General features: G+C 39.5%; 1 protein-coding gene across 2 annotated transcripts in view; it reads left to right on the top strand.

Annotated features, from left to right (window-relative positions):
* LOC116623661 (alpha-2-macroglobulin-like) overlaps window positions 1-13,406 on the top strand; it is a 48,982-nt gene that overhangs the window by 23,384 nt on the left and 12,192 nt on the right. For both annotated transcript variants that reach the window (XM_032391019.1, XM_032391018.1), the window contains exons 22-32: window positions 161-212; window positions 4,297-4,380; window positions 4,659-4,835; window positions 5,151-5,238; window positions 6,411-6,567; window positions 7,092-7,166; window positions 7,598-7,778; window positions 9,621-9,844; window positions 11,601-11,819; window positions 11,976-12,103; window positions 13,021-13,111. In XM_032391019.1, the coding sequence (XP_032246910.1) occupies window positions 161-212; window positions 4,297-4,380; window positions 4,659-4,835; window positions 5,151-5,238; window positions 6,411-6,567; window positions 7,092-7,166; window positions 7,598-7,778; window positions 9,621-9,844; window positions 11,601-11,819; window positions 11,976-12,103; window positions 13,021-13,111 (1,476 nt within the window). The remainder of the gene's footprint in view (window positions 1-160; window positions 213-4,296; window positions 4,381-4,658; window positions 4,836-5,150; window positions 5,239-6,410; window positions 6,568-7,091; window positions 7,167-7,597; window positions 7,779-9,620; window positions 9,845-11,600; window positions 11,820-11,975; window positions 12,104-13,020; window positions 13,112-13,406) is intronic.

The following is a 13,406-nucleotide window of genomic DNA, read 5'->3' as shown; positions in this document are numbered from 1 at the left end:
CAACCTGTCTTCTTCATATTGCTTATACTTATAGATTCGTTTATGTAATACATTTGGAAGTCAGCTCCAATTCTTCTCTTCACCATCAAGAAATTTGTGGTTCCACTATCAACATACGTGTCCATTTTCACCTCTGCCTTTTCTTTCTTTCCACCTACAGCCTGAAGGACTAGAGAAGGAAGCAACATTCAATTCCCTGCTCTGTCCATCAGGTAAGAGTCATTCATCGTAATTAGATAGCATTGACTAAAGTTTCTGTAACATTTAATGTTCAAAGAATCTTATATCTTATTCCTACACTTTCCTACAAGGTAAGACCCAAAGAACCATCAACCCATTTGATAAATGAGGCACCTGGTTCTTACAGAAGCCATATAATTTGATCAGGAAACTGTCCTTAACCCATGCTTTCCCGAGTTTTTAATCTGTTATAGCATCTATACAAACATGCAAATGTCTTTCTGACCAGTGTATGATGTGGTTACATAGAAAGTGAGTAGAGGGGTGCCTGGGTGGCTCAGTCGTTAAGCATCTGCCTTTGGCTTGGGTCATGGTCCCAGGGTCCTGGGATTGAGCCCCGCATTGGAATCCCTGCTCCTTGGGAAGCCTGCTTCTCCCTCTCCCACTCCCCCTGCTTGTGTTCCCTCTCATGCTGTCTCTCTCTCTCTCTCTGTCAAATAAATAAATAAAATCTTAAAAAAGAAAGTGAGTAGAATCAAATGAATATTGCCAAAGGGAATGTTTCCTTGAATGTTTAGTAATACAACATATGGGTAGCTGAATTCAAGCCACCCCAACATTGAATTTTGCATAGCCAATAGCATTTGATAATGGGACCATGCTATGTCCTGGAAGAAAGAATTGTCTTCACCTGTACCATTATTGTCATGTCAATATCTGTTTGATGCCAATCTTGTACCTGATGCTCTATCAGTCATTTGAGAAGATACTAAAGAAACTCACAGCAGAATATATAAATTTATCTTGGTGGAGAATTTTCTAGTCTAAACAAAAACACAGAAACTTAGTACACTAAGAAATTTATCAACACAATGTGTTCTTACCTCAAACAATGTCAAATCAACATCATACATGTGTTTCTTGCCTTTCTCTGTCTACCTCCTAAGTTCTGTTTATAATGTTTATTATACTGCCAAGACTTCAAATATATAAAATGTGTTCTAAAAACATAATTGCCTGGTTGTTTAGCCTTATTTCTACATTTAAGTGAACTTGCCACCAAATCCTTTTATTATGGCGTGTCTTCCATTACTGAGTTCTTCATTTTTATTTATTTCTTATGTATCGAGGGCTAATCATCAAGTAGTTCTATTAAAATTAATTTAATTGCCCATGTAATACAAAAATACATTCTCCTTTACAAAACATAACAAAACTTCATACTAAAGGCAATCTTTTTCAATACTTTAATGATCATCCATGTATGTTTAGAAATAATATGCACATGATTTATATAAATCATGTAAGTTTCATTCTATAACTTCTATAAGTAACATTTTATAACTTTTTACTCAACAACCTGTTTTAGAAATCTAACCATGTTAAATTATAGAACTAGGTAATCCTTTTTAGTCCCTTTTAATTCCATACTATTAATATATCACAGTTCTGTTGTTTTTTAGCTATTCTTCAATTTGTTTAACTATTTGCCAGAATGAATGAATGAATGAATGAATGAATACTTATGTACAGATGCAAATATATTTAAGGTAGATACCAAAATGTGAAATTCCTAATTAAGAGGGAACATCTATATTCTTAAGTTTTAATAGAACTTCAAAAAACTTTTCTTTATTACCTATGTTAATAGTCCCATTAGTTTATATTTCCTTGCATGATCACCACCATCTTTAGCCATCAAAGTTTTCAATTTTCCTGAAAAATCTATTGCTGTTGTTTCAATCTAAATTTCTATAATCACAAGTGAGGATGAGCTTTTTTTTACATATTTATGAATGCTTTCATATCCTTTGACTATTCAGGTTCTAGTGGTTTGTCTTTTTTCTGATTCATCTGTATGACACTGACTCTTTATTGAATAAGTTGCAATTATTTTTGCTTGGTAATTTGTCTTTTACCTTTGTTTATGGCATCTGTTTTCTTACAAAATTTTTTTAGGAAACGTAAGAGAGGTTTTTTTTAACACACAAATAATACATACATAATTATATTATATACTTAATTACAAAATTAAATTTAAATAAATACAGAGCTGTGTATATTAACATAATAACATAATTAATGTATACAACTTGATGAGTTTGGAAATAAGTATACACCTGTAAGACTGTCACCACAATCCATACCATAAGCCTACCCATCACCTCCAAAGGTTTCCTCCTACTCTCTTACTATATTTTTTGGGTGATAAGAACACTTATTATGAGATCTATCTTGTTAGCAAGTTTTTAAGTATACAGTATGATATTCTTAATAGTAGGCAGTTCTAGAATGCAAGCTGGTACAACCACTCTGGAAAACAACATGGAGGTTCCTCAAAAAATTAAAAATAGAGCTACCCTATGACCCAGCAATTGCACTACTAGGTATTTACCCAAAAGATACAAACAGAGTGATCCAAAGGGGCACCTGCACCCCAATGTTTATAGCAGCAATGTCCACAAAAGCCAAACTAAGGAAAGAGCCCAGATGTCCTTCGACAGATGAATGGATAAAAAAGATGTGGTATATATATAATGGAATATTACTCAGCCATCAAAAAAATGAAATTTTACCATTTGCAACTATGTGGATGGAACTAGAGGGTATTATGTTAAGCTGAATAAGTCAATCAGAGAAAGACAATAATTGTATCATTTCACTTGTATGTGGAATTTAAGAAACAAAGCAGAGGATCATAGGGGAAGGGAGGGACAAATAAAATAAGATGAAATCAGAGAGGAAGACAAACCATAAGAGGCTCTTAACTATAGGAAACAGGAGTGCCTGGGTGGCTCAGTGGGCTAAGCATCTGCCTTCAGCTCAGGTCATGGTTCCAGGGTCCCATCGGGATCCCTGCTCAGTGGGGAGTCTGCTTCTCCCTCTCCCTCTGCCCCTCTCCCCCGCTTGTGCTCTCTCTCTCTCTCTCTTTAAAGCAAATAAATAAAATCTTTAAAAAAAAATTTTGGGGGGCGCCTGGGTGGCTCAGTCATTGAGCGTCTGGCTTCGGCTCAGGTCATGATCCCAGGGTCCTGGGATCGAGACCCGCATCGGGCTCCCTGCTCAGCAGGAAGCCTGCTTCCCCCCTCCCACTCCCCCTGCTTGTGTTCCCTCTCTCGCTGTGTCTCTCTCTGTCAAATAAATAAATAAATAAAATCTTTAAAAAAAAAAATTTTTTTTGGAAACAAACTGAGGGTTCCTGGAGGGGAGGGAGGTGGGGGAGGGGGTAGGGGAGAGGGGTAACTGGGTGATGGGCATTAATGAGGGCACGTGATGTAATGAGCACTGGGTGTTATATACAACTGATTAATCACTGAACTCTCCCTCTGAAACTAATAATACATTTTATGTTAATTAATTGAATTTCAATTTAAAAAATAGTAGGCACTGTTCTGTACAAAATAATCCTCTTGCAAAACTGAAATTTTGTACCCTTTAACAAAAGTTTCAGTATTTTATTTCATGAGGAAGGGGATGCAGCATGAAGATAAATACTACGATTCTCTTTCATCATCCTGAAATTTACCAATACTCAAATGGCAGTAAATGTATGCCTATCAGCAGCAATTATTTTATTTTCAGTGAGTCAAACACTGCTCATCTTCATCCCCACTCCCATGTCTAGGGTTTTCATAAAAATACTATTTTCATATCTGGCGAAATTTGATGGCAATAAGGACAGAGCATTACTGTAGAATTCAGGAAATTTCGGAGATTTTTCCTTTGCTTATGTATTCATTAAGGGTTTTTTTCATTAAACTTTTGAGTAATGAGTTGAGGGATGAACATTAAACAGATCGTCTTGTGCTAACCATCTCATGCTAGCCACAGGATGACTACAACAGAGTCACAACATCATGGGCACTTCTCAATCTGTAGCCTTCTTTTGGAACACACTCTACATACAGAGGGAAAAGAGAGATGAGGAAGGAGAATTTCTGGAAATCTCAGAATCCCGTTCATACACATTTAAGATATATATATCTACTTTGAAAACAGAAGTATTAAAAGAGTGACAACTTTTCAGAACTTTAAGTGTAAGGCACAGTTCTGGCTTCTGGATTTGGAGGTCTTCAAGAAGATATATGGCAGACATAATTCCCATTATTTCTCTAGGTGCTGAGGTGTCTGAACGATTATCTTTGAAGTTGCCAGAGAATGTAGTAGAAGAATCTGCCCGAGCCTCCATCTCAGTATTGGGTAAGCTCCAGCCCTAGTGACTTATTCTACTATATTAATAGTTTTTACCATATTTCTTTTCCATAAATACTCAAAATCACAACTATAATATTAACGTGATTCTTCCCTCCTTCTTTGGGCTTGTATACTGCTCCCAATCATACTTCTGTCCCTGGACAACTCACCCTTCCTAAAAATCTTCATTTTTTGATCTTCCTAAAATTATTCATTTCTTCCTAATGATTCGGACAGATTAAAATCTATAAGCTTTCTGATGTCCCATCTCTCCCATTCCCTAGGAGACATACTGGGCTCTGCCATGCAAAACACACAAAATCTCCTCCGGATGCCCTATGGCTGTGGAGAACAGAATATGGTCCTCTTTGCTCCCAACATCTATGTTCTGAATTATCTAAATAAAACACACCAACTGACTCCAGAAGTCATGTCCAAGGCCATTGGCTACCTCAATACTGGTGAGTGATTAAATGAGTGAAGACTTTACGGTGTTATTTTAACAATAGATTGGATTTCCCAATAGGTTGAGTTACTTAGCAATTCTATGATATGTTAGCATATCATAGAATCATAGTTACTGTGATAAAAATGACAGTTAATTTTATGGTTATTATCCAGTGTCCAACCTCTAATAAATGCTTAGAATGCAGAACCTTGTAACACATGACAGCAAAATTTAAGAAATATCGCAAGAGAAACCAAGGCATTTTAGTAATTTCTCTGGCCACAACATATACAATCTGTCATATTGTTTCATGAACCTTCCATTTCAGGTTACCAGAGACAGCTGAACTACAAACACCACGATGGCTCCTATAGCACCTTTGGGGAGAAATATGGTAATAATGAGGGCAATACCTGGTAAGGAATAGACAGTTTTTCGAGGTCCTATTTTTGTACTAGCTCTTTTACATATATTATCACAATTATATTCACAGTAACCTTATCAGATATGTATTATTAAACCTATAGTTGGTTATACTCAACAAATATACCAAGGGTAGCAAGGTAACAAATAGAAAAGCTGACATTCAAATACACGAATGTTAGATTTGTCCCCCAAATTCATCCTGTTAATAATAACCAGGGTATTCTTTCTAAAATAGCTAGTTTTTTGAGAGAGAGAGCGCACACGAGCAGGGGAAGGGGCAGAGGGAGAGAGAGAATCTTAAGCAGGCTCCTTGCTCAGCACAGAGCCTGACGTGGGGCTCAATCTCATGACTTGAGCCAAAAATCAGGAGTCAGACATTTAATTTCAGGTGCTTAACTGACTGAGCCACCCATATGCCAAGAAATAGCTATTTTTTTAAAAGGTTATTTTTTTTTCTAGAATAGTTCCCATAGCCATGAGTTTTTTAATATATGGCCAGTGAACATATCATCTAACTTCTAGATAAACCATGTTAACTTCAGCTTTTTTTTTAACTTCAGTTTTTAATATGTTTTTAGATCATACTCATCTTGACTGTGAATAAATAGGAAGAAAGAAATGAGGAGGACCCAGGGACATGCTACATTGTTTTAAAATCCCTAAAGCATGGGGCACCTGGGTGGCTCAGTCAGTTAAGCACCTGACTCTTGATCTCAGCTCAGGCCTTGATCTCAGGGTCACAAGTTCAAGCCCTGTGTTGGGCTCCACGGTGGGTGTGGAGCCTACTTAAAAAAATGAATAAATAAAATCCCTAAGGCAAAGCAAAGCAGTTTGAAGTTATTCAGTCTTCTAAATGAGAAGATTCTGCCATCTACAGAAGGAAATCTCTAAAGAGAAGAAAGCCTTACTCAAATAAGTAAAAACAAGTAATATCAGAAGGACTTCGACTCTCTGTAGCAATGAGAAAATGAGTCAGCAAGGAAATACTAGATCTAGCAGATTAATCAAGCAGTCTAAAGGCAATGGGCATTCTAAATACACAGGAATACCTGTCAGGTGACTCACGTCAATGTAAACAACATCATAAAAAGCCTTTACTGTGCCACAGTTATAAAACGATTATAACAACATAAATATCATCATCCCCTCCCCCGCTGCTCAGGCTCACCGCCTTTGTACTGAAGACTTTTGCCCAGGCTCGAACGTATATCTTCATTGATGAAGAACACATCACCCAAGCCCTCATCTGGCTCTCCCAAAAGCAGAAGGACAACGGCTGCTTCAGGAGTTCCGGGTCTCTGCTCAACAATGCCATTAAGGTGAGGTGTTCTTGGAGCTAGTTTTGGTTTTTGTTTTGTTTTTTTAATAAGATTTTATTTATATATTTGAGAAAGAAAGCGAGAGCGCACAAGCAGGGGGAGCAGCAGAGGGAGAGGGAGAAGCAGGCTCCTCACCGTCCCCTGAGCAGGGAGCCCGATGCGGAATTCGATCCCAGGACTCTGGGATCATGACCTGAGCTAAAGGCAGACACTTAACCGACTGAGCCACCCAGGGGCCCTCAGAGTTAGTTTTGATTTGTCCATTTATGATGTCTACAAGGATGAGAGGAAGTAATAATGTAGGAATTAGCAAAGGTAACTAGCTAACTAAATAAATAAATAAATAAAACCTGGATCGTACCAAGAAAGAGGGGATGGAACTTAGGTTGATTGTGATAACTGGCCCCATGGGGATGAATAGGAGTGAGGATAAATTCCATGACACAGCAGAAGGCAAAGAGTTAAGGAAGAGCTTTCTCTGAAGTTAAATTACTCATATCTCTCTCTGTGACTCACAATTACAGGGCGGAGTGGAAGACGAAGTGACCCTCTCTGCCTATGTCACCATTGCCCTTCTGGAGATTCCTCTCCCCGCCACTGTAGGTACCACCTCATCTCCCTGCTGAGGCATAGTTCTGGAGGCAAATGAAATTGTTGCCATGCTGTCAGAACCATCATCCTACTAAAAGTCAAGTGTCAGCTTTCCTTTTATGCCATGATGGCGCTTCCCAGATCAACAGAAAATTGGGTCAATCCGCTAAGAAAGATTTACACTGTCCCAGTGATGCCCCTAAGCTATTTCTCCCCTAGAGACCTCCCGCTGCTGCCATATACACACCCAAAATGAATTCTAAAAACATGGCCCGCGTTCCTGCCTTATGAATGTAATAATAACATAAAGATCCTATTCTCTCTTTCCACAAGAATGAGAATAGATGGACACATGCATTTGAAAAATGATCTGTGCTTACCTGGGAATGCTAGCATCCCTGGTCACATAGCTTGGTTCCCGTCTTGTCTCCCTCCCCAGCACCCCGTTGTCCGCAATGCCCTGTTCTGCCTGGAGTTAGCCTGGAGGTCAGCAAAGGAAGGAGCCCATGGAAAGTATGTCTACACCAAGGCACTGTTGGCCTATGCTTTTGCCCTGGCAGGTAACCAGGACAAGAGGATAGAGACACTCAACTTACTTCATGAGGAAGCTGTGAAGGAAGGTGAGAGCACATCTGAGATCTTCTCCTATCCCCCATTCTCTGTATCAAGAACTGTACTGCAAAACCCCCACACCTACATCCTGTGATCCCTTTCCCCTCTCTTCTCTTGTCTATATCACTATAAAGTCTGAGATTTCTTTAGCAAGTCACACATCAAAAGGTAAGAGGCAGTATACTGTAGTAGTGAGAAGCTCAGCCTCTGGAGACTGGCTCCAAAACATTTCACATATGAGGCCTTGGCCAAGTCACTTACCTTGTCTGTGTTTCAGTTCCTTCATCAGTAAAATGGGGATAATAATAGTATTTACCTCATAGGGTTGTGTCAATATTAAATGAATTAATACAAGCAAAGCACTTAGTAGACTATATGGTACATAGTACGTGCTATAAAAGTATTACCTATTATGATTACAATAGCCATTCTTAATATATACTCAATCCTTACTTGCTGCATCATATCATCTTAAACATAAGAAAGGACTGGAGGAAATAACCCTACGAATAAATTCTGGTATTTTATGCTCATATCACAAGTCTGATAATGTTGATAAATCTATTCATATTCACACAATATTCCTATGTATACAGTGGTCTATATGAGGGGTCAAAGAAATAGAAAATAAAAATGCAAATAATATTTTATCTCCTAAAACATATTCTACCTTTCTCCTTTGACCGTGCCATTAATTGCTTATCCTTAAAATGTATTGGGAATATTTCAGATATACAAAAATACATAAAGAATAATTAGCAACCCACTATGTACTTTCCTCCCAGCTTAAGAAATACAAAATTACCAGGCAGGAAAAATTCCACTCCAAAAATATCACTCCCACCTCCAAAGGTAACCTTTATCCTGAATTTGTCATTACAATTTCCGTGGGTTTCTTTATTTTTTCCTGCATACCTATTTCTAAACAATATTGAGAATTTTTACGTGTTCTTCATCTTTGGATAGACAGTATCACACTTTTGAGTATTTCTGCATCTTGTTTTCTTGCCTGTTTGTCTGCCTTTTGTTTTTTGCATTCAACCTTGTGCTAATGGAGTCCCCTATATGAGCGCCTGTGGCTCTAGTTCATTATTTTCACTGCCACATAATATATTGCAATGCACCCATAGGTCATAATTTATATTAAGGAGTCTCTCCTCATGGATCCTTTCTTGTGTCTTATTTGTGGCTATTGCAAACCATGCTGCAGTGAACCCTCATATACATGCCTCCTTGTACCCGTGTGTGAGTTTCTCTCAGTTACACTTCAAGAAGTGAATTGCTGATTAGTAAGCTAGACACGTCTTCCCCCTTGCTGGATATTCCCAAATGGCTCTCCAAAGAGCAGTTTCCTTCCCACAGCAGTGTAAATCAGTACCCATTATTTCACATTCTTGTCAGCCTTTGGTATTTAAAGGCTTATGTATTTTTTCTGGCCTCATGAGTACAAACTCCACTATCTCACGTCATCTGTGATCCTCACAAGAAACCTCTATAGAAAAATTTATAGAAAATTTAACAAAGCCCAGATAAGGTCTGGATAACATCAGAAAGAGGAAATCCCCACAGTCGGTAAGGGAACTTGCTCTTGCTCTTTTTCCCCGACAACCCAACCATGGCAACCATTTGAAAACTTCGATGGCCGTGGGCTTCTGACGCCAGCAACATCATCTGCCTTCGGCTAGCCGAAACAAACCAAGTTCAGGTTTACACAGAAGGAAAAGTATCTAGATAAGGTTCAAGAGAATAGAATGGGAATGTACTCCTTAACTTCAGCTCTGGCTTAGGTACTTTCACCTTAAATTAAATAAGACTATGTAGTCACTCATAAATCTTTTTCTCATCTCCAGATAGTTCCATCCATTGGGAGAGACCTCAGAAACCCAGGGCACCAGTGGGGCATTTTTACCAACCCCCGGCTCCCTCAGCTGAGGTGGAAATGACATCCTATGTGCTCCTGGCTTACCTCACGGCCCAGCCTGCCCCGACCTCAGAGGAGCTGACTTCCGCCTCGCGCATCGTGGAGTGGATCACAAAGCAACAGAATTCCCAGGGGGGCTTCTCCTCCACCCAGGTCTGTGTTTCCCAGAAGTTTTCACTTCACCTTTAGGTATCAAAAGTTTTGAACAAACTATAAAGACACGCAAGAAGAAAAACTGAAGTTGAGAATAACTTGGAATGAGGAAAATATTACTAGTATTCAGGGATAGTGAGAAATAAGGAAAAATGAAAGTCAAAGAGGGCTAAAAAGAAAATACCTGCAATCCTGGGACCCCATCCTTGTTATCATCACAGCCCCCTCCTCCCGATAAAAACTCTACCTCCCTAAGGAAATGGGACCCGGTATGCAATGGCCACAGCAGAATGAATTAAAAAAAAAAAAATCTACCTTCTGGAATCTTCTGGAAGTTCTAAGAGTGCCTTTCCCAGGAATGCTACTCAAAACCCAATAATCTGTCCTTGCAAATCTCTCCATTCGTAGGTCCCCTTTAACTGACTTATTTTAAAGCTAACACATTTTATGGTTCCACTATTCACCTCTTATTATACAAACATCTGTTCACCAGGAGCATGAAGAATTTTCTTTACTGCACCAACATCCTGAGCCTAACTATGTAATCTTATATCTTAAAAATTCATCAATATATACAGAGCAGGACATTTCATCTTCAGAGAAGTTAGAGGTTAGCCCACAGGCTAAACCTAAAAGAGAAAGAGAATGTGACAAAATGGCATTCCATCTTTTTTCATTGTATTTAATTTCTCACTTTTCCATATGAATGGAAAAAACTGAACACTTTTATTAAAACAGTTATTCTTTCTTAGAAATCTATTATTTAAAGACTGTCATTCAGGTTCAATGCTAATGAGAATGGAGAATATGACATGTGGGGGTGGGAGGAATCCAGACTTCCAATAAAAAAGGGAGACCCAGGACGCCAGGGTGGCTCAGTCAGTTGGACGGCTGCCTTCGGCTCAGGTCATGATCCCAGGTTCCTGGGATCGAGCCCCGCGTCGGGCTCCTTGCTCAGTGGGGAGCCTGCTTCTCCCTCTCCCACTCCCCTGCTTGTGCTCTCTCTCCCTCTGACAAATAAATAAAATAAAATCTTTTTTAAAAAAAAAAAGGAGAGAGAGCCAAAAAATGTCAATAAATCAAGAAAAGAATTATAATTAAGCATGACCTTCATCATGGCTGCAAACGACCTTAGGCTTTCTCAGGGCACTGACCTCAGCAGCAGAGCAGAGTTTAATCTGGGGTGAGAGCCAGACTGAACTTTGGTTGAGCGGTGGCAGGAATGACCACAGTTATCAAGTAAGACCTCTTAGGCAAATAGCCAAAGCAAGTAAATGATTCCCATTCATGGATATTTTCCACATTCCATATCCCACGGTTATTTATAGATAAAAAAAAGGTCGGTTTTCTGAGAAATAAAATAAGCTTCTTTTTTTTTAAAGATTTTATTTATTTATTCGTGAGAGACAGAGAGAGAGAGAGGCAGAGGGAGAAGCAGGCTCCCCACCATCCCCCGAGCAGGGAGCCCGACTCGGGACTCGATCCCAGGACCCCAGGATCATGACCTGAGCAGAAGACGGATGCTTAACTGACTGAATCATCCAGGCGCCCCATAAAATAAGCTTCTAAAGCAGATATGTGAATGTTATGGTTCTATCTAAGGCTTATAATCAATCTTGAAATTAGAACTCCAATATTTTAGCGAGCGAAGCAGGAAAAGAGGAAATCAAAGCCCCAGTTGTGGCAGCTGACATGGGCCTTTGGGCCCTGGGGAGGTTACCAGGCCTACGCAGGTTCTCTCGCTCGTCTCTTCCAGGACACAGTGGTGGCTCTCCAGGCCCTGTCCAGATATGGAGCAGCCACCTTCACCAGGACTGGGAAGCCCGCACAGGTGGCCGTCCAATATTCAGGGACATTTGTCACCAAATTCCAAGTGGACGACGACAACCGCCTGTTACTACAGCAGACCTCATTGCCGAAGGTGCCCGAGGAATACACCATGACGGTTACAGGAGAAGGGTGTGTCTACCTCCAGGTGAGACTCTCCGGCCCCATCGGGGCAGAGGGTCCACGGTAGCCGTTCCCGCGGAAAACCCCTGACTCAGCAACGGAGAGGGCAAATCAGAGAACCAGTGGAGGAAGTTGGGAGGAGAAGGGAGAAACACAGATTTTTGTCTTTGTTGTTTTACAGACATCCTTGAGATACAATATTCTGCCAGAAAAGGCAGAGTTCCCATTTGCTTTGGAGGTACAGACTCTGCCCCAAACTTGTGACAGACCCAAAGCCTACACCAGCTTCCACATCTCACTGAACGTCAGGTAAGACCTCTGACTGAATCATCTAATTCTGGGCATAACAACCAGTCCTTTTACTGGAACTCCTCATTAAGCTGAGTAGTGTGTCAGTTAATGTTTGCACTACATTTATTGAAAAAGCAGTGTGTCTGTCCTCATCCTCATATTATAGAATGTCTCCGTGGTGGGGTACCTATACGTTGTACAACTCCTGCCTCCAGGATCTATGATTGTCAAACCTCATTATTTAAAGGTTAATTCCCCTCAATAATAGCTAAAGAAAGAACGTTAGCCCTTGCATCTGACCTGAATTTCTGATTTAACTCTAATGTCATTGAGTAATTCTCCGATTTCATTCTCTTGTAATGAACGTCTATATCATCCTTACTCTCTCCAGGGCAGAGATGGAGAATTCCTGAAAAGCATGAAAAGAAGGAAGTAATGACTCTCTAGTTAGGATTCCTACTGGCAATAAATAAATCTCAGATTATATACAAAATAATCAATTTGGGGGAAAAAATAGATATATATGCAGCAGTATTCAAATAGCTCCAGGGCTTATAAAAAATGTATCTGTCCACAAGAATATTCTAACCTGGGTGGGGATACTATACAGGAAAAAAAGTTAAAGTATGTGTAAAAATAACTGGCAGAGATTAGAGGTCTCAGACCAAGCTTTGCATCACGTGCTTTCTTAAACTGCACAACCTCGAGTCCACACACATGAAGTCCCAATTCATCCGGTCTAGGGTACAACCTGGTCTTTGTGGCTTTAACAAATTCCCTGGAGATTCTAATGCACAACCGTCTTCCACTTGGGTAGGATATTTAGGAAGACTTCCATGTACCTTTGAGGGCTGTGAGGGTTTGCTCTGGGCATAGGAAAAGAGAATATTTAATAACACAGAAAACCCTTATTCCTTTCTTCCCTGAATCTTCAGTTACACCGGGAGTCGTCCCACCTCTAACATGGTGATTATTGATGTGAAGATGGTATCCGGCTTCATTCCCCTGAAACCAACAGTGAAAATGGTAGGTCTAGTATACGTCCAGGAGGCTCTATTTTATTTAGTGTTTTAGGTATCTCTAGACTAAGAAAATATTAAAATATTTTAAATCACTTCTATCAAAGACTAATATTTTCTCCAAAGTCAGAAATATAATTTAACATGCTTGTATACGGGTTTTTTGGTGTGTTTTTTTTCCTTCGCTAAACTTTGTTTTAATGGGTCTCAAAATTCTGTGACAGATTTTTGGTCAAGTTGTTCCCACTAAAGAGTACTTATTTCAAAAACTAATTAGTTAAAACACACACACGCATATACAC

Source organism: Phoca vitulina, unplaced genomic scaffold (genome assembly GCF_004348235.1).
Source record: "Phoca vitulina isolate PV1807 unplaced genomic scaffold, GSC_HSeal_1.0 scaffold59, whole genome shotgun sequence".
Classification (NCBI taxonomy): domain Eukaryota; kingdom Metazoa; phylum Chordata; class Mammalia; order Carnivora; family Phocidae; genus Phoca; species Phoca vitulina.
This window is presented reverse-complemented; position numbering and strand designations above follow the sequence as displayed.